This window comes from Triturus cristatus, chromosome 8 (genome assembly GCF_964204655.1).
Source record: "Triturus cristatus chromosome 8, aTriCri1.1, whole genome shotgun sequence".
NCBI classification, from domain to species: domain Eukaryota; kingdom Metazoa; phylum Chordata; class Amphibia; order Caudata; family Salamandridae; genus Triturus; species Triturus cristatus.
This window is the reverse complement of record NC_140591.1, coordinates 16,180,649-16,206,180: the sequence shown is the minus strand read 5'-3', so window position 1 is coordinate 16,206,180 and position 25,532 is coordinate 16,180,649. Positions and strand designations below refer to the sequence as shown.

General features: G+C 45.8%; 1 protein-coding gene across 2 annotated transcripts in view; it reads right to left on the bottom strand.

Moving 5' to 3' along the window:
• Positions 1-25,532, bottom strand: part of SLC22A15 (solute carrier family 22 member 15) — a 161,437-nt gene that overhangs the window by 67,295 nt on the left and 68,610 nt on the right. For both annotated transcript variants that reach the window (XM_085620743.1, XM_085620742.1), the window contains 4 exons: positions 23,630-23,842; positions 20,314-20,446; positions 12,068-12,232; positions 1,281-1,410 (listed from right to left, as the gene is read on the bottom strand). In XM_085620743.1, the coding sequence (XP_085476869.1) occupies positions 1,281-1,410; positions 12,068-12,232; positions 20,314-20,446; positions 23,630-23,842 (641 nt within the window). The remainder of the gene's footprint in view (positions 1-1,280; positions 1,411-12,067; positions 12,233-20,313; positions 20,447-23,629; positions 23,843-25,532) is intronic.

Sequence of the window (25,532 nt, the reverse complement as noted above, 5' to 3'; positions counted from 1 at the left end):
TACAGAGTGCGTCACCTCTAGTACTGGAGGGCTGAAGGGATTCACACATGATACAGGGTGTGTCACCCCTAGTACTGGAGGGCTGAAGGGATTCACACATGATACAGAGTGTGTCACCCCTAGTACTGGAGGGCTCAGTGGAGTCACACTGTGATATAGAGCCTATACACACAAATTGGATGATTCAGGGAACTGCCAAACGGATACAGAGTCTTACACCTCTAGTACTTGAGTGAGCATCACCACTGGTTATGGAGCGCTCAAGGGACTCAAACAGGATACAGAGTCTGTCACCTGTAGTACTAGAGGACTCCAGAGATTCACAAATAGGTACGGACTAGATCACACGTGGCACTGGATGGCTGAGAGAATGGCTATGTTGATACAGAGTCTGTAACTCAAGCACTGGATGGCTCATGGGCCTGGAACATGGATGCAGAGCATAACACCTCCATTGCTCATGGACCTGGTACAAGGTTGCAGAGCTTGTCACCAGTGGCAGTGCATGGCTCATGAGCCTGTCACATGGGTGCCGAGCCTTTCACTTGGGGCATTCCATGGCTCACAGGCCTGGCACACGGGTACTAAGCCTACCACCAGTGGCACTACATGGCTCACTGGATTGGAAAACGTATACAAGCCTATGACCTCCTGTATTGTGTGGCTCATAAAACACAGACAGAGTCCTAGCATTGGATGGCTCGGGCGACTGGCAACTATATACAGAGCTGCTTACCTTAGGCCTTAAAGGCCGAGGCACAGCCAATGAATACAGAGCTGCTTACCTTAGGCCTTAAAGGCCGATGCACGGCCAATGAATACAGAGCTGTTTACCTTAGGACTTAAAGGCCGAGGCACAGCCAATGAGTACAGAGCTGTTTACCTTTAGGAGGCTCTAGGAACTGGCCGAGGCACAGCCAATGAACACAGAGCTGTTTACCTTTAGGAGGCTCTAGGAACTGGCTGAGGCAGGGAGATTTCAAATTGGTGCCCAAGATAGTTCAGTGGGTCAACTCAATCGAACAAGCTGGTACCTTTAGAACTGGATTACTTGTGGGCAGCAGAAAGATGGGTTCATGCTGGACAGAAAGACTGTATTACCTCCAATTTCAAATAATAAAAAGAGGTTAATTCTAGGGAGTTTCACACAACAAACAAGCCAACTAGCAACAGCATGAACCAGGATAGACGGCCAAACTTATATCCACACATATGTACAGGTGCTCTCTGTGTGGATGAGACTGGAGGGAAAGAGGGATCTACAGGAATCTTCCACTTACACAGAAAGAAGAAGGATAAGTGATCCAGGCACATTTCCTACGAGCGCAAGTGCCCTCCAAGATCGAATAATGTATCCCATTAGTGCAAACTGCGCTATTCCTAACGCAAAGGAAAGGCCACCGATAGAACCTGAAGGAGACAGAGAGGTGGGTTAATACACACATAACATGAGACACATCACTGACATTAGGGCACTGATCGGGCCTAAAGGAGAAATCACAGGTGTGCGTATGCACTACATGAACCCACTAGCAGACAGGAGGCCACAGCCCTGTACAAGGACAACTTAAAGGTAACATGTCAGTGGGCATTGTGTAAAAGATGATTACGTTGGTATTTTTCATAAAAATTATCATACAACTTGGACAGTCGGAGGGCTGGTGGCACATAGTTTGAAAACTGTATTCATTGTACGTTTTTGGGTCTCATCTTTGTTCAATTTAAACTGGGTAATGTGGCATAGTGCCAAGCCAGTGTCAGGAAAGTGAGCAACTAACAAGTTAATAAAAAATCTATTCGCACAACGAGAAAGGAATGGTTGTTCTAGTCTGAGAAACAGGGCAGATGTGTAAAGCTCACAAGGTGCACATGGAGCAGTTTTGAACTGCACCCAGAAGGATAAAGTCCAGCACATGTAATCAAAATCACATTTATCAAAACCAAACAACTATTGAACTCTTTTCAGGAACCTGACCAAGTGGCATTGCCCAAGGACCTCACACAGCACAACAGTTGGCAAGGACACCACCATGAAACACAGGAAATCTTGCAGTAGGCACCGATCTAGAATTAGATTTACACTCCGGGTCCTGCCCGGTCAGAATGTTTACCACGTACTACTGAGACCTGAGCTGCGTCAGTAATTTTCACAAACAATTCCTCAAGTTTATCACTCTTTTACATACTGTTGCCGCCAGTATTTCCTATCTTGTCCGATTTCCCCTCACCTTACATTCAGGCTTTTGGTACTGTAAAGTCACCTACATTTATTCACCTTGCTGTCCGAAACCGTCTTGTAATCTCTGTTTACATTTCTGCTTTCAATTTCCTTACAAGCATACATTGTTCTTACCATAAACTAATCTTAAATCTTCAGTGCGAGCAGTGTTGATAGCATTTGGGTTCCAATCTGTAAGCATTGGCAGCAATCTTAGTACAACAAACATTCAAAAGGTGTCGAAAGAAATGTGTGCAGTCTAGCCACTGGCGATCTCTCTGGGTAGCATTCTAACCCACTGTTTTTCTGCCACTGTGCCACTCTAGACAGACCCCCTCCTTATGTAAATCAGGACTGACCCTGCTTCTTGTGGGAAGGAAATGGTTATTTACCTGTTGGAGTAGTTTTGTACCTTGTTGAGTTTTATGGATTCACATGCTGTGCATTATTGCGCTTTCTAGTGGTTGGGTCCAGAATTGTGTCTTCTTTCTCTCTTTTTGTTTTTTTAACCATGGGCATCGTAGATCACCATTTAGTGGTATGTCCACCCCACTGAGATGTCAGATGTGCACCCCTGAAGTTCCTGCGTGCAGTCGCGATCTTCAGATTGGTTCCCCATGATGACTTGTTGGCGTTTCAACATCCCCTTTGCTTACTGTATCGTTGACTGTTTGTGACATCTCATTTACACTTCAAGGAACAAAACTACTCCTACAGTGAAGTAAAGATTTGGTTTTGCAGCATGAATCTTTTCTGGGTTCACATGCTGTGTGCTGATTTCATAGTGGTAGCCGCCTTCTTGGGGAGGTTGGGTTCAAGAGCGCTTGAATATGCAAAGAGGAGTTTTAGTACCCTTTGTCCAACCGGCACTTTTTGTCCACATAGTAATTGCTAGTGAAGGTCTGTATGGAAGATCATGTAGCTACCACTTGCATGTCACCCATTGATGGGAAAGTTTGTTAGAAAGGCCAGGGTGGCTCCCTTTTTCCTTGTGGAGTGTGTCCTTGGTTTCCCCAAATTTGTATAGGAGGTTTGAATTGACTACACTATCCTTCGAGTTAATATTCTCTGGGTTACTGGCTTCCTCTTGCTTGTCCATGCAAGGGAGACAAAAAATTGACTCTCCTATCTTGGACTTTAAGTTTGTTAGAGGTAATGCATGGCTTCCCTAGGTCTATTGTGTCTAGGGTTCTTTCAGCATGCATCTTTGGCTTTTGCAAGAAAGCTGGTAGCTGTATAGTTTAGTTAACATGAAAATGCGACAACACCTTTGGGAGGAATTGGGGGTTAGTCCTCATAACTACTTTGTGAATTTGTAAGTAAGGTTCTAGAATTGGGAGCGGTTGCAGTTTAATTACCCTGAATACTGAAGTGACGGGTATTAGAAAGGCTGTTGTCAATGTTGGGAATCTGAGTCCAGACGTGTGCATGGGCTTGAATGGCTCCCTCATACATTGGACGGGTACTGTATTCAAGTTCAATATGGTGCCCCCATTGGCAGGGCTACACTTATTGCTCCTTCTAAAAAGCATACAGGGGCTGGCACACCTTGGAGGTGGAACACAGCAGTGCTTGTGATTCATGGGGACGAGGAGGTAGGCGTCCTGTAGATCTATTGAGCCATGCAATCCCTTCTCTTTAGGAGTGGGGTGACTTTTTCTAACATTGCCCCTATGAAGCATCAAGTTGTAATGTAATTGTTTGATTGTTTAGGGTTCTAACTGATCTTGTTTAGGTATGAGGAAGCATGACGAGTAGACCCTCTTCTGAGCTTTTTCTCCCTACGGCTTGTTTCTTGATGAGCTCCTTTACTTCCAGTCACAGCTGGAGTAACTCTTCTTTTGAGTGTCACCTCTTGCTTGGTGGTATGGGATGGGGTTTTCGGAGAAACGTGATGCAAAAGCCATGCTTTATGTTTAGTAGCCATTTGTCCAAGGTGATTAGGCTCCATTCCTGATGGAATCAACCTGTCCTGCCCCCTACTGGTATGCCAGGCAGGGGTCACTTGTTTGCTTGTTCCGCTCCCTCTGGGGTTTGGCCTCTCTCTCTCTCCCCAAAGGGCTGCAGTGGAGGGCACTGCCATTGAGGGAGGAAGTTGCTGATCTTGGTGAGGACGGGTTAAACCACAGCTGTTCGGAGGCTTCTCTGTGATGGAAACTCCCTTTGTTTATAACTCTTGCTTATCAACATTGCAAATGGGCGAGCCAGGTAGATTTAAAATTATGGGCAAATAACACTTAAGTCCCCCTCCTTTCCTGCTTTCCGGATGAGTTAAGTACAAGATTAAAATGCATATTGTTAAACACACAGTCCCTTATTAAACATAAGATTGAATTGTTAAACCAGGTGCGGCCGGTTTAAGTAAAAGCAGTGGGGTGGGGAAGTTGACAGACGATGTGGCGAGCATAAGGTAAGTGGTTTTATTTTGTTTTATCATTTTATTTTCCCTATTTTGTCGACTTCCCCTCCCCCACCCCACCAATCTTAACTGAACTGGCCGCGCCTGTCTTAAACCATCTAGAAATCTTATATCCTCGATATGGTGTTTTTAAAAGAGACCTGGGCGGATGAAAGGTCAGACCCAGATTTGGCCAAAGCCCTACCAGGTGGCTTTTCTATACTTAGATCTGACCGAGGTGGCAAGAGAGGGGAGGTCTGGCAGTGGTGTATCTGGATCACCTTGAGGTCTCCTGTGCTACTCTTACAGCTAACAATTGTGAGGCAATGCATTTTAGCTGTAAACTAGCAAACCAATCCTTATTAAACGGATTCCTGATATATAGGCCTCCAAGTCCAAAAATGTCTTTCCTCAAAGGCCTGGGAGATATGGCAGAACCATACATGAAGTATACAAACTTCACTATTCTAGGGGACTTACATTTTCATTAAGAAGATAGCAACAATAAAGAGACAGAACATTTCCTGGACATTTGAAGCCGGTCACACCCTGGATGGCGTTTTCTCTAATAAGCAAGACCTCAGGGTTAATGATATCCTTCCTGTCATATGGACAGACCATTAAGCTATTAACTTCAGCTTGGAATTTAGTTTGCACATAAAAAATTCAAAAAAGCATATGCAAGTTAAAAAAAAGTCCAAGCTTGGAGTCAAGTCTGTAACACAGAACTAATAGCAGAGCTTGATAGCTCCCAATCTCAGTTTTTGAAAAGTACCAACAGTGGCATCTTATCTCAGTGGTTAAAAGCTGAAGTAATAGAGCTCGCCCCAGTCAAAATTGTTAAAAACTACAGAACCCCTTGGTTCCCCCCAGGCCCACCATGTCCATCAATTGTTCTTTTTGCAAGGAAACCAACATGGCCAGGCCAAGCTACCAGAAAGGGGGACATTTAGGCTCATGCACACCGGGGAGTGGTCCGACATAGTACGGCATGGTCACTTCACCTCTCCGAGCCAGGAAAGCAGCAAGACTGAAATAAACCAGGAGTCCAGTCTCAACCACATACCATGGGGTGCAGAATAGAACGTGTGACCCGGCACCCAGGCATACTGGTGGAACCAGGCTTCCCTGAGATAGAGGGTGTCACAAATGTCGCACACCACCTGTTTTGCCCTGGGCTCGCAGGCGCCTGGCGCCGTGGAATCGAGCCTTGGATCAAAACAGAGGTTGAAGTCGCCACCTAATACTACGTGGTCCATACAAGACCTACCCATAAGGTAGGACAGAGTATGGAAGAACTCGGAGGAGTCCCTGTTGGGCGCTTACACATTCAACAGCAGAATCGGGTGACTTGCCAGGCAGCCACCCACCACCACATTCTACCTTCGGCATCCACCACCTTTGACGGAAGTGAGAAGGGGAGTGGCCGGTGTTTCAGAATACTCACCACCCTGAGAGTAGTTGGAGAAGTATCTATTTTGACCCCAAGAGGAGGCATATGACGGGGCCGATCCAGTGGACAAGTGGGTCTCCTGAAGAAAAGCATTTTTTTCCCCAGCTCGCACCAAATATTGCATCACACGCTCACCCTTGCGGGTGTAGTTGATGCCTCTGATATTCCACGACATGATTGGAACTTCCAGACCACCAGCATGTGTATCACAATTCAGGGGCACTGCGTGTCAGTGGTAGGGCAGGATGGCAGAATGTGGTAATGCAGTCGTCTGCCCGGTGTGATGTGAACATGTAAACACACTGAAAAACCCGTTCCCAACATAGCCTCCCCCCCACCCAGCCTGGGCACTCCCAATCCCAAAGGAAACCAAATAATACATTACAGAAAATAAACATCCAACACAAACAATTAGACTTGGTGCTACACACTATGGGGCGAGGCACCGCTTCCTCCGCACCTCCCAGTGGTATATTACTACAACCATCAGAAATCGGGATAATAACCCACCACAGAGGGTGGCAGGTGAAAAGAGCCAGAGGGGGCACTCCAAACCAGCAGATCCCCCCCCAGTCCGGGACACAATTAATCTCTCCGGTCAATGCAGAACCACCACCTCAGGAGGTTTGACTTGGTCAGAGGGGACCACCATGCGATAGACGCCAGGATCTATGGCAGCCCACCAATGTCTCCAGCGTTCAAGGGGAAGGAGTGCAGTCTCCAGAGCTAACATGGAATACTGCGGCCAACGCCTCAGTCCGCTGGGAAGAGATCTGAGCTATTCGTAGCATGTACATCCAGGGACGGAGTGCGCGGGAGAGGTGCTTGATGAGCCGTGGCGCTCCTTGGTGTAGGACTTGCAGAAATCCTGGGCCTCAGCAGGGGGTTGAAAGTTCGTGCTTTGCCCCCAACATCCGCACGAAGACAAGCTGGGTACAACATGCCGTGTTGGAGGCCTAGTAAACTCAGCGAGGCCCTCACTCCCAGGAACTTACGATGGCCTCTTGAACCAACACTGTGAAGTAAGGGATAGAGGGAGATGGTTCTCCCCCAGTAATAGATCATGTCCCGCTCACGCGCAGTGCAGTGTCCCTGTCGCAGAAATTCAGCATGCGGGTGATAATGGGCCTCAAGGAGATCAACAAACTGATCCATCTTTCCCTTGGCCGTAGACTCCACAATGCCAAGTATGCAGAGGTTGTTGAGGTGCAACCTGGCCTCCAGGTCTTTATTATTTGTTGCCACAGTCTTAACCTGCCGTTCCAACTGTTCAAGTCGTTTCACCATGGCAAAGGCAAGTCCTCCAGTGTGGAAACTCGCTCCTCTGCGCCCTCCAACCTGGCCTGGTGATGGTTCAGGCGCTCATTTACCCCGTCAAGTCTGCTCGCCAGTGCATCGGATTGTGCATCCATGCCCTGAAAGCCATGAGGGCCTCCAATTTGGTCGGCTGTGTGAACTCCAGCACCGTTCCCACCGTCCCGGCTGGCACAGTCATGTCATCACGCTCACCGGTGCGCTCAAAGGGCAGTTTCCGCTGCTTTTGTTGGTGCGTCCCATGCCGGGGTCCTCACAGAGAAGAGACACAGGAAGAAGAGAGGCGTGATCCACACGACGTTTATTAAAACGCGAATTCTGATCGATTGAGTACAACTCATTATTTCGGGTTGAACAGAAAATCACCCCTCTGCTAAATAAGACGCCCTTACAGATGACATACGGCCTACCTTTTCAATTAGCGTAAAAGTTCTTAAATTGAGGATAGACCGAGTCATCCTTGAAGAGTAAGGGACTAAGTCGTTCTTTTATATGAAGTGAGGCTCTACCAGACCATTCTCAAGTGAGGATAGATAGATATAAATCATCTTCGCTACGTTGGTTGTTCTCTATCCCAGAAGCCACCTACCAGCGATTTTTATCGCGACATTACTAGAGGAATCATTATTAGAACTGTCTAATGGAGGACAAATATTATCAGTCCTGAGGAAGGTGGTTTTTCATCAGCTTACACCACCGAAACGCGTTGACGCATATACTTTTGGGTTTAATTTGCTTTGGAACAGAACCTTGATAAACTAGGGTGAATGACTACCAGTTTGCTTCTGTTTACCACTACCACAAATTTACACCACTGAGACACAATTTTGGTGTCTGTTATCGTTCCTCCTTCTGTATAATTATTAAAATGTGTTACTGTCATTTTTGTATGAGAAAAGCTTCATGTACTTGTTAATTGTTCCAATACTTCAGGTCTGACTTGTGCCTATTGACTTGTGATAATAGGTCCTTTTTAAATTGTTATATTTGATCCATTACCACAATGGTATTTTTAATATGTCAATAAACTCAAATTGAGGTTTTTTAATTAATGGAAACTTTTTTATCGGTTACTTTCCAACATTTCATCTGGAGCGGTTATGACTGAGTGCGATAGCGGGAAATTGGTTGTATGCAATGAGTGGATTCTATTTGGTGTTATTCTTTATTTCAGTCCAAAGAGAAAACTTTTTTTTAACTATACAGTTCTTGGTGCTCTGTCCCTTTGGACTTTATTGAGCCCCTCTCCTTGTGTTGCAAAGAATTTGAGGGCCACCAGGTTGCAGGGCACAATCAAGGCTAGCCACAGCGCGCTGATGAGTCCAGTGTGTACCACCAACCCAGCGGTGTCACAAGTATCAGTCCGCCGGGGGCCAAGCCTCAGGTCTCACACAAGAAGGCCCCAGCGGGGGGCCAGGGAGGGGCAATCGCCATGGCCCAGGTTTCAGCCGCAACCAAAAAGGGCTCCCACAGCAGACTATGGTGCCTTGAGGGAGGAGAGCAAAGACCACACCAACCCCACTGCTTCAACATCAACGCAGACCAGGTGCGCCCCTCTGCATCCCAGCGTGACTCACCACAGCCGGTCTAGGTCAATCAAAGCATATGCAGGTGAAGCTCACTGCCCAGCCATATGTTCCAGCGTGTCTTCAGCAGCCTCTCCCCACCCATGATGCAAGCCGATTCGCGGCTCGAACTGGACGCCGCCCGGAACAGTGCTGCCCAGGCCCACGGGCTGCACGCCTGATCTGTGCCCCGGTCACAGCCCCAGCAGGCCTCGTGCCAGGCCGCCCACTTGACAGGATCTCGGGTGCGCGGGGCAGATAGCGTGGTCCAGCATGACCAGGTGGTTCCAGGCTCACCCGCAGCCCCTTTCGCCGCGAGGCCTCCAAGGCACACCCTCCCCCAGAAAAGGTGCAGTACAATTAATGTATTCATGAAAATAAAACTTTTATTGTGAATGAAAAGTCTAAATACTTCTCTGTGAAAATCTACTCAGCTAAGAATTCTTCAAGAGAACTCGTTAAATAGTAGAGATTCTTTCTAGCCTATCCCCTGCCAGCACCATGGCTCCACGTCAGTTGTTCTGTGATCAACTGGAGGACTTCTTTAAAAATAAGGTGGAGGAAATCCATGGGAAATTAAATATCAATGTTAGAGCCTACCTCTGCCTAAGGAACCACATAGCTCTATTTCAAATAAACTGACCCTGAATAAATTTCCCTTGCTTACGGAGGAAGGAGTAGCCGAACCCATAGGCTAAATTAAATCAGGGGCTCCCCGTTTTATTCTTATCCCCCTAAAATACTCCATGAGATTTCTGGGGTAGTCATGCCTCCCCTCACTCAAATCCATTCTGAAATCTGGTATTCTTCCCACAGAGTGGAAATAAGTCTCCATTCTCCCACCACTGAACAATCATTTGACCCTAAAGGGGCAAAGAATTATCACTCAATCTCCAGCTTTTCTTTTCCAGGTAAGGTCCTCGAAAAACACTTGAATTATGCACTGTCCAAATTTCGAGAGGAGAAGGGGATCCTAGATTCAGCCCGATTCGGCTTTAGACGGAATCATAGTACGAGTCGGCGCTAGTTGTGGCTTCAGAGGAGTGGAGAAGGGTTTCAGACAGTGAAGGGAAGGCTGCAATGATCATGCGTGATCTATTGGCAGCCTTCGACACTGTCAATCATGAGGTTCTGATAGATCGCCTGGAGGAATCGAAGTATCTGCCTTGCAGCTGCGTTGATCATTCCTTATGCAGAGAGTGCAATCGGTCGCTTTGGAGGACCTGCTCTCCAAGTCTTTCATTGCCAAGTGGGGATCCGCAGGAGTCCTCTCTGAGCCCCACGTTGTTTAACATATATGTGACCCCCCCTTGCCCCTTCACAAAACGTATCTGGTCCTTTCACTTAGCTTCAGTTGCCTATGCAGACGACACACAAATTGTGGTGGCTTTCACGAATGATATCGATGAGATGGCACACTGTTGCAAGGGCTGTATGTCAGCCATTGAACTGTGGATGGATGACAGCCTCATGCTCAATTTAGCAGAAACAAAGCTCATCCTTTTCGGTAAGTTTGGATGCTTGGGACCAATCCTGGTGGCCTCAGACGCTCAGTCACCCATCACCCTGGTTTCCACTGTCAAAAATCTTGGCCTCATCTTTGACTCTGATTTGTCCTTTAAGGCTCAGACTAACGAGCTTACTTCTTATTTTTTTCTTCTGCGTAAGATCAGGAAGATTCCTTCCCTTTGGATTTCAGAAATTAGTAGTCACAGCCTTCCTGCTATCGACGCTGGATTACTGCAATGCCCTCTATCGGGCATTCATCAGCGCTCATTGAAAGAATTCAGGTTTTACACAATGCTGTGGTTAGAGACTCTTCAAGAACTCCACTGGCTGCCAGTGAAGCAAACAGTTCAAGGCGTTGTGCTTCGCTCATAAAACCCTGTGTGGAAATGCTCCAGTGTACCTAAAAAAAGAATCTTTCCTGGTATATTCCTAACAGGATGCTATGATCAACCAACTCCAGACAGTAATCGTCCACAAAATGAAAAGAGAGAATTAGGGCGGCACAAGTTTCTTCCGTTCCACAGCTCATCTATGGAACAGTCTCCCGGAGCGTCTGAGAAGCCAGCCGAAACTGCTTGGACTTAGGAAGGAGCTTAACACACGGCTGTTTTCCGGTCCAATATGATAAGTCTATCCTGCAGGCCTTAGTTCTAGAAGAACTCACTAGATAGTGTTTTGACACTTGCGCCAAGACGCCATTGGCATTCAAGAGCTTTAGAAATGTTATCAATATCAATACCTTCTGGCAGCCATGACTCCCCTTCTCAAAGACCCTCAAAACTGCAATGACCCACTGCTTTATGATTTCGTTAACCTTCTTAATCTGTTGCAGGGCCTCATCCACTGCTGGGATGAAGATGGCGTCCACTGTGAAGGGCATATAAATGAATGACGCTTGTACCCGTGGCTTGAATCCGGAGACCTTCGGTCAGGCGTAGCTTTTCAGGGTAACCCCCTCTAACCTGCACACATTCTCAAGGGCCACTGCAGGGTTCCAACTCTCAGGTAACAACTCCCTGCATGGGGTGCTCGCGATTTGATGCCCCTCAGCTGTATGTCCTTCCAAAGCCAATTGCAGTGCTCAGCTTCTGAACTGCAAAGGCCCAAAAAATCATCAGGTCCCACACACAGGTCTCTGTGGGATGCACATTAACCTCAAGAGGTTCTCAGCAAGTGAAGAGAATCAGTTCTGGCTAACAAGGCAGACAGGAAGTAAACATCTTTGTATCAGACAAAGGTTCACCCACACGCTCACCAATATTTCAGCTGCTGCCTTAAAAAAGAGCAAACAGAACTACAGACTGATGTAGGTGCAGCATTTTAAAAGTTACAATCTGACTGGGGAAATGGGCATTTTTACAAGCAAAACTCGATTTCTGTCCGCACTTGGAGGTAGAATACAAACACCAGAAGAGAAATGGTTTGCACAATAAAAGTGATTTCATTTGTTAGAATTCACACCAGTACATATAGGACAGGAGTGCACACAGGAAATAACTACATTTCAATAGGGAAAGGTGTGTCTACTTTCAACGTGGTTAAAGGGAGATGCAGCTCTGGTCACACCTGCAAAGGAAGCAGAGTGGATGAGATATGAAGTGGAGCCGTACCTGCTAGTGCCCAGTAGCTGGCACCAATGTACTCGTTCAGCAGCACAAAGGCCACAAGTGACATGCCTCCGTTCATCACCCCCACCAGGAAGCGCGTGATGGCGAAGACACTGTATGTGGGAGCGATGCCATTTCCCAACGAGAAGAGGATGTCTAGCAAGAGACCTATGGAAAAAAGAGAAGGATTCAAGTGCATTAGGAAAAACGTCAGCATCGCACACACAATGTTCTTATGCGGTCAAGTTTTATGTGGTTGAAATAAACCTTTTCCCAACTAATTCAAATTCAATCACCAGGAAAACGTTTATGAAAATAAACATGTTTTGAAGTACTTAATGTGCAAGTATACAGAGACTCCGCTACTTCAAGTCCAGAGGTTTGGACATATTACCATTCAATGGACACTGTGACGCTGACGGTAGGATTGATTGATGACTGCATTCGCATGGTAGATAAAGGTGTGTAACCTATCGTCTGTTCAGCCTACTCCGGACTGACCAGTGATCTCCCCAGTGGACTCTACAATTAAAGAGTCTAACTGATGTGCTACACAGCATAAATGACGACAGTCGGAGGACAATCATACAGATGACGTTGGCTGCTGCCCCTAAGCCCAATACTTGGAGTCAAATGATTGAAAGAATAGCGGCTCGAGTCTTTAACTGGACTGCAGTGTGGGAGAAAACAGTCAGATCGTCTCAGATAAAAAAAAAGAGCTCTCAACAACTGAGGCCATATTCCCCTATAACATCTGTACAATGCAAATTACACAAGTGTTGTGGGATTGCGAGACTGGGGGTGCATGGCATCTTGTGGGTGCTATGGTTTACACCAGCATCTAATGCTGGTACTCCTTCAGCTTGGCTTTACTCAGCCTGTGCACCAGACAACTGGGATGCTGCGGCCTATGGGGTGGGCTCCGTCTTCCAAGGCCTCTGTAGATGTCTGATGTGCAGACGTTACATAAGAAGTTAAGTTACTTTCCTGTAACTGCAGTTAACCAGTATTGCTATTTTTCACAGATTCACATGCTTGAATCATTTCCCGTCGAAGAGGGAGTCCAGCGGTACCTTAATTAAGCAGTATGAGAAAACGATCATAGGCTAAAATAGCCCTAGGCCGTGAATTTAACAGCCTATGTCCTCTTAAAAAAAGGGCCAAAACGTGACCTATTACAATCAGCTGCGAGCACCCTCTAGAAAACTCCCGAGAGGCTGAGTCCCTCAGATTTTCCAGTACAAGTGGGAGAAATATCTCAGGTGTAAGGGGAGCCTCTACGGGGAGGAGGGTGGGTTGCATGTGAATCTATGAAAGATACCAATACTGGATAACTGCAGTTACAGGTAAGTAACTTATTTTCTTATCCAGTATTGGGGTATGTTTCATGGATTCATATGCTTGAATCAGAGTAGCAAGCAATCTCCCAGAGATGTACCTATGCTTAGCGGATGGTGGGTAGCAACAATATGCATTTGCTGAGCAAGCTTTTCAGAATAAAATGTAGAATGATATATGTACATATTAGATTAATAAGTAAATGCAGAAAACACATAAGCATGAGCATTCTATAGAATGACAAAGGGACGACAAGCATTCAAGTGTGAATGTCAACTATAACAAAACTAAAAGAATTAGCTATATACTTAATGCAGGCAGAAAAGAATACCTGTATTTAAAGAGACTCACCTTATTGGAATAAATGTCGGAGAACCACTTGACCCACGGCTGTGTCATTGCGCTGTGTAGATTCCAGGCAACAGTGCCGAGTGACCGTATGGGGGCTCTTCCAAGTCAGAGCACGGCATACCTTATACAGTGGAATGCAAGAAAAAACAGAGCAGTGGACGTGGAGACTGGCCTCGTAGAATGTGCCTTCGCCTTCTCCGACAAAGGTTTGCCAGCTTTGATGGGACACAATTGAACGGCAGCAGAGATCCATCTGGGAATGGTTGGTTCAGTCACCGGCACTCCCTGGAGGCCCCGACCATGGCCCACCAGTAGCTGGTGAGTTTTGCGGATGCCTTTAGTTCTATGTAGGAAAAACTTAAGACATCGTTTGATGTCTAGATTGTGCAGCATCTGTTCAGCCAGCGTAGCCAGTTTAGGAAAGAAAGTTTGGGGGTGACTGGTTCATTAAGGTGAAACTGGAAAGGAACCTTTGGGATTAGTTCTGAGAGACCATCGCATCGAAAGGGCATTCCCCATGACCCTGGGAGAGGGAATCTCCTGGCATAAAAATGTCATTTGCTGTTCATCACAAAGAGTACTAGCGTTGGTTTTACCCATCGTGAAAATACTTGGTTCAGTAGATGCTGGTCCAGTTCCCACTTGTGACAACTGAACCTTGTCTGGTGGAAAGTGTCTTCCAATGTATTGTGAAGACTGAGACCTGCTCGGCATTGAAAGATATGCCAAGATCTGTCAGCCAATGCTGGAGCTCTTGGGCTTCTCTGGAGAATGTGAGCGACGTGGTTCCTCCCGGTTTGTTGATGTAATACATGCTGTTCGAACGAACCAGCACTAACATTTCCTTGATCCTTGGGAGGAAAGCTTGCAGGGCTTCAATTCCAGGCTGTCGATGTGCATCATGTTTTGGGACGAGGATTTTTTGCCCTGGATTTGGAGGTCCTGCAAATGCCCTCCCAGCCATCCATAGATGTGTCCGTCCGGAGGATGAAATCTGGGATGGAAGGTAGAAATGTGAGGCCTTCTCATAGGTGTGGTCTGCGACACAACCACTTCAATGCTTCTCGTATGCTCGCAGTGATGGAGATCAGGTCCTCGAAGGACCATCTTGTTTGTACCCAGTGTAGATGAAGTTCTTCCTGCAACGGTCTCATTTTGAAGCGAGCCAAAGACACCAGGTTGATTGCGGAGGAGAGAATACCTAGAAGCGATTTGTACGCTCACTGGAATACACAGTCTTTTTGAGATGTCCTGGACCAAGTTTGCAAATTGGCTTTGTCACTTCTGGGATAGAAAGGCTATGCTCTGAACTCTATCTAGGTTGGCTCTCAGGAACGTTGGTGTTTGAGAAGGGATGAAAGAAGATTTGCGATGGTTTACCATAAGGTTTAACTTGCAAAAAAGTGCCACCCTTCTAGATTAAAAAGCCTCAACCCCATGCACATTGAAATGGTAATGTTCTGTACTGTAGGGTGCCCAGAGATTTGGGGGTGTCAGCATCGGTTTTGATAGCCAGCAAAGCCTCATCTATATGTTGCCGAAATAACGATTCTCCATCATATGCCATTTCCAGGATTTTGGTTTGGACCTCTGGTCTGAATGGTGTTGCTTTCAGCCAACCTTGGCATCGTAGCACAGCTGCGTCTGCTAGCTGTCGAAAGTCTGTAGTAGCTGCATCCATTGCATAGTCGATCACTTCAGATGCTGCCCGCTCACTCTTCTGCAAAATCTTCCTGGCTTCTTGTTTCTGGTCCTTGGGGATGAGGTCCAAAATAGATGCCATACTGGACCACATCTGGTGATCAAAGCGGTCCAGAATTGCCAAGGCATTGGCAGCTCGAACGGAGATGGCAGCCATGGAGGAGAAGCGTTTGCCAATAGCATCTTATCGGCATCCTTCCTTGTCAGGATGTGCGGCAAACGGTGTTGAGGTATTTTTGGACCTTCTCTGTGCAGCTCGGGATATTACAGAATTCGCCTTGGATTGCCCTGTTCGGCATGCTGAGGAATCTTCTGGAGCTCTGTATGCTTTATATCAATTCATGGTAGGACCACAGCCACTGAAGCTGGAGTCTTCATGACTTTTATTCCCTGTAGGAAAGTGACTCTTTTTGCATGGTTACCCCCCCCCCCTCTCCTCCCCCACCCCCCACGTTTTGCTTGGTATCTGATGCACTTCGGTCGAGTGTGCACTGGATCCCTGCAAATCAGGTTCCCAGAGCCTGCGTTCTTTCCCAAAACTGTGCCTTTATTTTAAATAATTTGCACCTCTGGCCCACATGTAAGTCCCTTGTAAAAGGTACCAGTGGTACAAAGGGCCTTGTGACCAGAGAGAGTCTCTAATGGCTGCAGCATGAATTGTACCACTCTCAGGAACCCCTCACCAAACACATACCCACTGCCAATGCAGAATGTGTGTTTTGATGCAGGCAAAACCCAAGGGCCAACATGGCACACACACCTGTGTGGCATGCCCACAACCACTGCATGTGTCCTAGTTAACTCACCCCTCTAGCAGGCCCCACAGCCCTAAGGCAGGGTGTACTATACTGCAGGTGAGGGCATAGCTGAATGAGCAATGTGCCCCTACAGTGTCTAAGTCCAGTCTTAGAAACTATAAATGCAGTACAGCCATATTGAGTATGTGGGCTGGGAGTTTGTCATTACGAACTCCACAGTTCGAAGATGGCTTTCCTGAACACTGAGGAGTTTGGTATCACTAGAGGGGTAGACCCACCGATTAAAGTGCAGCATGGATCAGTGGCTCCTTGGACTGCTTGGAGTAGATGCCTCAACACTACATAACGCAGAAGAAGATCATCTCGTACCTGGTTACCAAATAAACAGACATTGCACTCATCCAAGAAACACACTTATCGCACAGTGAATCCTCCAAACTCAAAAGGTATTGGGTGAGCCAGGTTTGTTTCAGCAGCAAACTTCACTCACAACAGACTGCGGAAACACCCGGCGGTTCGAGCTCTAGGAAACGTGGAGTTGCTGTTTCACTTATAAAGTTACTGTCTTGCACAGTATTACACTCATGGGCAGATGATGAAGGACGGTACGTGATAGTGAAACTCAAGGTGTGTGGTAGAGTACTAAGCGTGGGCTTCATCTACGCACCAAATGGGAGTAAAGAGCGATTTCTTCTCCAGCTCAACAGAGTCCTAACAGAAACAGGGACCTTCCAGTTGATTCTGGGTGGGTACTGGAACATCACCCTAATGTAAGTTTAGACAAAACGGGCCCTATCGACATGGTTCATAAAACAGACTGGTGGATGCTAGTGATGGACATGGGCGGACTGACATTGGCGCCTTGTACAGCCTACGGAGAAAGAATACACTCACCATTCACAGGTCCTTGATACATGATCGAGGCCAGATTATTTTATTCTCTCCCATGTAGGGATAACAACAGTCATGGGCAGTAATATTTGGGAAATGTCCCTCTATGACAATGCTCCAATCGGTATACAGCTGAATTGGAATTTCCGTAAGCCCTATAGAAAGCTGTGGGGCCTTAATATTTTTGTACTATGAAACGCCCCAGGAAAAAATGCTACCCATGTCTCTCTTTACCACTTACATTGTGGAAACTAGGGGTTCAGTCCATTCAGCCCAGACTTTATGGGTGCAGGGAAAGCCTAGATCAGAGGACAGTTAATGAGGGATGCAGCACTTGCCAATAGACGTCAAGTCGACAAACAAGCGTCCTAGTACGGAATATCCAAACTACGATGAGGGACCGTCATGCCACACCCACGAAGAATACTAGAAACCAGCTTGAAAAGACCAAAATGGAACTGAATACCAAATGACAATATCCTAACTGAGCCTTAGAACTTTCCTGAGCATTTGTGAGTTACTTCACAGAGTTATATAGCTCTGAACTGTGCTATAAAAAGGCAAGGAGAGCACTTTTTTATGGTCTTTGGCTACCCTGCCATAAAGAAGCAGGAAGAGCACTGCTGAAAGGGAGATAACAAAAGATGAGATCTCCCAGGCCATAACCAGTCTCCCAAGAACAAAAAGCACCAGTGGAAGGTGGATTTCTGGGAGAATTTTATAAATGGGTAAGGAACAAAGCTGTGGATCCACTATAGGGTGCCTGCAACGAGACTAAAGTTGAGGGCAGTCTATAATCTCTTTCCTGTAGGGAGCAGATGATTGTCCTTCCCAAGGCAGGGAAAGACCCAATGCCTTGTAGCAGCTACCAGCCCATCTGCAGCTGAATGTAGATATACAGGTAATGACGGGGATACTGGCCTCACATCTCAAAAAGGTCATGTCTTGTGGCTTTCAAAGAATGCACTAGAGGAACGGATGGCATTTACTATCAACACCAATAAGGCACTCGACAGGATAAAGTGAGAGCACATGTATTGTACCCTTTGTAGATTTGGGTTGGGCAATGACTTAATTGGAAAGGTATATTGCCCCATGGCTCAGGCTAACTGTGGAGGTTTTTCTATCGGACGCCCTCCTGGTGCTCCGTGGTACAGGCCAGGGCTGCCCCTTTTTACCCCTTTGGTTCATAGTAACAGAACCAATGGCAGCAACCATAAGACAGAATGTGCAAAGCCTGAAGTTCCAACACCAGCAGGCCCGTCCAAAATTACTCTTCATGCAGATGACATTCTGCTTGCTCTGACAGACTTGGCCACCTCGCTGCCCTCTGTGATGTCATGGATACCAGCTTTCTCTGGCATCTCTGGCTACAAGATCAACTGGGACAAAAGTGAGGTACTACCGCCGTCCAGAATAATGACAAGAGCAGCTATGGCAAAATATAAGTTCCAACTCCTTAAATATTTGGGGATTAACATTTATAGGGTCTACAAAGAATGGCAGCAGAAAACAGAGCCACTTGTGAAAAATACTGAGGCGGAATATGGGAAACGGTCCCAGTCGAATCTTTCATTCCGGGGCGAGGTTCGGGAGGTGAAGGTGGTCGCAGTCCCCAGATTCACAGATGTGTTACGGATGCTCCTGCTTGTTGTCAAGACATCCACCCTGAGACGCACTGACAAGGGGATAAAGATGTTTGGGTGGAGACGTAGGAAGCCTAGAATGATAGCCCAATGAACGGGAGGTGGATTGGGCCTTCCTAGTGCAGTACACTAGTCCACGCTCTCCATTTATCTCCGCTACCATACCTCTGGCCGACACATTCTGGTACTCCGTTTTGGTAGGACATTCAACAGGAGATAACAGAGGCCCAGGCCTTCAAATACTATACAGCCAGAAACCAACAGCCTCGCAGCTCACAAATCTAATCATTCACACAACTAATTTGGCCTGGCATCATCCGCATATATTGTTTGTAGGAGACACTTGCATCCGTATTGGGGAACAGATGTGGCGTAACATACAGATTCAGGTAGGGGGTAAACCCGTAGCTTGAGAGCCATGGCAGACGAAGGGGATTCAGAAGATTGATTAACTTCTGGTAGAGAGACACCATAAACCCTTTGCAACTCTACAGGAAGAGTTTCATCTCCCTCGTGGCCAGGAATGGAGATACTTCCAACTGAAGCGCTCCCTTCGCTCTACCTTGGGTAAACCGCCATGGGGCATATAACGTTCCTCCATACTGCAATATCTAAAGGACTGGGGTCTATTTAAGGGAGTGGTTTTAGGCTTTTATGATTTAATAGTGGAAAATAAGCACTTCCAACCCCTATTATCACAACTGCGCGCCAAGTGGCAAGGACTGCTACTACTGGTAGGATCTACAGAAGAGGATTGGAAAGAGGGGGCTGGAGATTTAGACAGGGCGTTCGGAAATCTAGAATAACATTTACACTCTTCAAAACGATACAAGACTGGTGCTAGAGCCCACAAAAGCTCAGAGCCGGATGAGTATCATACCTGTCGGGGATGTGCCCACCCAGAATGTGACATACTTCATGTACTTTATCACTTCCCAGACGTGTTTGTACACAACTATATAACAATAAAAAATTGCAAAACAAAAAAATAATAATGAAATGCAGTATTTATATTCATGCTAGGTTGTAACTTATTTACTACTAATATGTTCTCTTCACTAGCTAGTTAGAAAAGCTGGTCATCGTTATGAATTTAATCCAGTATGGATCCTTATGTTAGATTATGACAGGTCAACCTAGTTAACGGTGATCATTAAGGACGTAGTCCAGTATCTATCCCCATGTTACATGGCAGCTCCCCGTTATCCCCTACTTCTACTGACGCGGGACTAGTTTACGTGGCCGGTTATTGATCTGTTCCACAGTGCAAAACCATTTAAGGTTTTCAAATAAAGGTCGAAAAAAAAAAAATATAAGAAAGTTGTAAAGTGATGGGGCCGACACTTGCATGCAGGTGAATAGAAATACCGACTGCCACATACTCAATGAGTACCAGTACGTTTAAAATTAGCAATATATACAACTAACCCAAGACAATAACAGACCAGTTTTAACACAAACAAGCTAAACGTCAAAACACTGCCCTGTGGATGCCCCCATTCATTTCCATCAGAGGACAGGTAAGGTTTCGTACAGTGGAGAGAAAAGTCGCTGTTGTGGTTACCTACGAGGTACAGCTTTCTCCTCCCAAAGCGGTCTGACAGCTGCCCGAAGATTAGTACGCCAAAGAAGACGCCACCGAAGAAGAGGGAGCTGGCCAAGTTGATTTTGTATGCTGTAATGTCCACCAGGCACCACTGGGAGAGACAGAGGAACAAGAGGTATGGTTAGAGGGTGGAAAAAAGGCAAGTCCTCACTCTTAAAGGTCTTTCTTTACACTAAACTTTGCTGTGATGAGAGGCACATGCCATACATTAAGAATCTTTGCGCTGCACCATAATCGCCTTGACTTAAAGGGTGTGGAATACAAGTTTCATTTATGAGCAACATTCACTAGATTGGTTTTCTGTTCATTAACATTATTTCTTGTCTTCATATATTGAGTATTCTTGACATTTTACAACCCCTTCTACTCTTTTATTTCAAACTGTTAGCTCTTTTATTAATTTTTATACAGCACTAACTTTTATTTAGATTTACAAAAGGACCTCAAAGAGACCACACTTTCCCATGGAGTTAGCTCCTACTTTGGATTGATGCAAATATATCCAGATTATTTGTGTATACTTTTATTGACATGCATCTTCTCTCAAATGTCCGATCAAATCTTTGTCAGTCATCAGGACACCCCCCCACATACGGACAGTTGGTGAGTGCAGTAGGGGGGAGGGGAAGCGGTTGAACTGGTTTAGTGCCCAATGAACACCATATGCCAACCACAGAAATGTCACTTATATACAAACTTAGCCCTCAACCTCCAGATGTGGAGACTGGCAACATCTGAAACTAGTGGAACTACATACCAAGACAGAATATTCTTAGGTGAGGTCAAACTATCAAGGAATAAATACAATTTGACATGGGTTTGTGACAGTTATAGGTCTGGCCTTTGAAACCACCTTAGCTGCCAGAATATTGTTTCCAAACATATTGCTAAACAGCTACTTAGAAAGGCTTTCGGTGAGAGGGCTACAACCACTGGTCTGCTGGATTGTCAATCATATTTGGCTTCCACCCATCACAGCACGAAGCAGTGGGTCAGCCCAGTTTACCCATTGGCTCACTCCACGTTCAGTGACTGCACAAAGCCTGAGCACATTGTTCACTTCCGCCATCAAATAGCTCCTTTCTCTTCAGTAAAAGTGCGCCTTTTCGTTTTATTTCTTCTGTAAATTAACTTTACATGTTAGCAATTTATTTTGCCTTTTCTTTGGTGCTCCGTTGAACGGTGAATTATTTTCACTTTCCTTTTTAAAGTTATAAAGTGTTTACGTAACACTGCAGCCGCCTTGGATTTGAGTGCTTGGTTATGTGGCGATTTGTCGTTGTCTCCTTGATAATAACATGAAGTGCGCAGCTTAAAGCCGTATTTCAAAAACATCAGAGGTAAAACAGCCACATCAGTGAAGGTTTTGAAATGGTACATTTCTAATGCAAGCTTTAGGTTTTATTTGTGTTTTTTTGTGCCATACACTTGCAATAAAAAATAACCATTGCAAAACCTGCTAGGGCCAGACCGATTGGGTTTGCCAATGCTCGTTAAAGGTGTGTGCAGCAGCTTCATTCACTTCTGCCACCACTACATTACATCTTCCCATCACGACATGTAGGTTAACAGAGAATGAACTTGGATAAGGTGGGATGTGTAGGTGAAAAGTTGCACAGACCTTACAGGCTCAGGTCTCGGACAGCACAGCCACACACGCTCGTAATGCAGGGTCTAGAGTCCTTGCATAATGTGACATATATAATATCTCCTCCCCTCTTCCTTGGTTCCTCCATTTCCCAATACATCTGCGTACCAGTGGCTCACACCCACTGGAAGAGTTCCAAACTGATGCCTTGTCCTCTCTATCTGCCCCAGTGCCCAGGTATGTGACCTGACAGATATGGAACAACGCAGATCATGAAAGGACTCTATGTTGGAAGGGTTGGGGAGGAGGGGGGCCTGTGAAATAAATGCCATAGTAGAAAGAAAGTGTTCACTGTCACCATTAAAACTATGTTTGCCACAGAGTACCAATGTAATATGCAAACATACTACCAATCAATCACTCCCATCTCCTGCAATGCCAATGCGACTCCTGAGTGGCATCAGCCAGGAATCCCCTTAGAACTTTTATTGCCATGAAGAAAAGTGGTTATTTATTCGGATACAGATCTGCAGCCATTCACACCTCCTGGAGGCATTTTATATCAACGTTAATAAAGGTATCACCAGGTTACACACCTCGATTAGTCATTTTATATCAACACTATGAAAGGTATCACCAGATACCGCACCTCCGGGAAGTATGCAATATAAACATTATTAACGGTATCAGCAGATTCCACAACTCCAGGCGCTATGTTATATTAACATTATTGAAGGTATCACCAGATTCCCCACTTCAAGGAGGCATGTTATATCAACATTATTAAAGGTATCAGTAGATACCGCACCCCCTGAAGGGATGTTATACCAACATCATTAAAGGTATCACCAGATTCCACACCTCCGGAAAGCATGTTATATCAATATTGTTGTAGGTATTACCAGAAACCACACCTCCTGGATGCATGTTATATCAAAATTATTAAAGGTATCACCAGGTCCCACACCTTGTGGAGGCATGATACATCAACAATATTAAAGGTATCACCAGGTACCGCACCTCGTAGAGGCATTTTATATGAACACTATTAAAGGTAGCACCAGATATCGCACCCCGGGAAGTATATTATATAAACATTAATAACGGTATCACCAGATTCCACACTTCAAAGAAGCATGTTCTATCAACATCATTAAAGGTATCAGTAGATACCGCACCCCCTGAAGGGATGTTATATCAACATCATTAAAGGTATTGCCAGATTACAAACCTCCAGGAAGCATGTTATAATAACACTGTAATAGGTATTACCAGAAACCACACCTCCTGGAGGCATGCTGTATCAACATTATTAAAGGTATCACCAGATTCGGCACCTCCGAAAGTCAGGTTATATGAACATTATTAAAGGTATCACCAGGTACCACACATTGTGGAGGCATGCTATATCAACAATATTAAAGGTAGCACCAGATACTGCACCTCCGGGAAGTATGTCATATAAACATTATTAAAGGTATCCCCAGATTCCACACCTCCGGGAAGCATGTTACATCAACATTGTCATAGGTATTACCAGAAACCACACCTCCTGGAGGCATGTTATAGCAACATATTTAAAGCTATCACTAGATTCCATCCAGATGAGATGGCACACCAAGGTGGGATACGGACAGAGGATACTAAATGCAGGATTATTACCAAAATGACGTGGCCAGATCTTACCTCGGTGGCGATTGAAGTGAAGTCATTATCAAACAGGATGCGCTTCTCCCGCTCGCTCTGATTGGCCGTCCTATACCAGTCCCGGAAGGCCTGGTCATTCATCTCTGACTGGTTGCCAAGACTGTTGTCAATGGTGAGACCCTTCCAATCCCACTGGAAACGAGGTGTTGCACCAACTATTGCGATGAGGACAGCTTCTGTGGCCGCGTAGAGCTAGAGAAGCAAAAAGGAAACTAGAGTCAAACACAACACAGATGCAAAAGCGACCGCGCATCGCCAAGGATCTCTGGTGGATACATGATCTATCTCCCTACAGTTTCCTCACTGCTTCAACCGGCAGATCACAATACTATACACAAGGAAGACACAGCCTTACCGTCAGATCACCAGAGGTACTCGCTCACGGTACCAGGTCATAGCACTATACTCACCGAAACTCACTGTGGTACAGTCAAAGCAACTCCTGCCATGAGGATACCACTGATGGTACTATACAGAATGACGCACACTGCTGGAATTCATAGACCGCAATGTTCTATTCGGTAATACCATGAAAATGTCTTCCTATGGAGTTTAGGGCAGTGGGAATGCACCAATTTGTGGGCTATGCACAAGGCTTTCAAAGCTACTCTTTTTACTGGCAACCAGTGCAGCTCATTTCTGGCGTTGGTCACTGTATTCTCCTAAGTCGACTTAGAATACCTTGCTGGGCACCAACAAAAAGGGCATTAGAATAGTCCAATTTCGATAGGACTAGGGAAGAAACTATCATTTCTAGTAACTCCAATGGTAGAAAGTGGGTCCTTTCCCGTAGGATTTTCAATGTATAAAAACAAAAAGATGTAAGATGGTTAACATGATCCCTAAAAGACAACTTAGTGTCAAATATTGCTCCAAGATTCTTGGATTTTCCCACTGGGCTGGGGACAGGAGCCAGATCCTCAAGCCACCAGGATTAATTCCAAATTTAGATATCCGGCCCGAAGCGGAGGACTTCGGTCTCTGCTGCATTCAATTTCAAACAATGGCTTCCCATCCATTGCACAACGGCGCTTATGCATTTTTGAATCGCAGGGCCTCCTCATCAATATTGTTGGTTATGGAGACGATAATTGGGGTGCTGTCCGCACACGAAATAGTAAAAAAAAAAACAAAGGATCTAATGAGGCCCATAAGAGGGAACACATAGATGTGAAATAAGGTGGGGCTTATTGAAGAGCCCTGCCGAACCCCACAAGGCAGGCAAAAGGATTCAGAACTGAAATCCCCTAAACTAACAGACTGTTCTCTTCCGTCCAGAAAAGAGCAGAGCAGTTCGTAGGCTGAACCATTGACACCGATGTCAAGGAGCCGCTACTTCAGAATGACAGGACTTACCGTGTCAACAGCCGCACCTAGGTCCAAAAGGACCACCGCAGCTCTATCACCACGGTCCAGCACCGCCCTAACCTCTTCTGCCACAATAAGTAAGGCTGTCTCCGTCGAATGGGCTTTCCTAAACCCAAATTGTGCCTCATCTAAAATGTCGTGTTGGTCCAGGTACGAAGTAAGACAGGAATTGAGATGTCTTTCAAGTACCTTCGCTGGGAACGGTAGTCTCGCTATAGGGCGATAGTTTTGTTCTTCATCTGGGTCTAGGGATGGTTTCTTGTGGAGAGGCAGGATAGTAAACATTTTCCACTCAGAGGGAAAAATTCCAGATATTAAAATGTTGTAAACATTAAGGAGAGTGGATACGCAATCCAATCCGCTATTTTGTTTAACAGCTTAGGAGGGCAAGGGAGCACCAGATCTAGTTAGTTTAAGGAGCTCAATCATGTGATCTACAGAAATAGCAGGGAATCTATCGAGAGACTGACGGCCTAGGTCGTGTTGTATGGTGGCTTGTGGTCGATTATTAGAG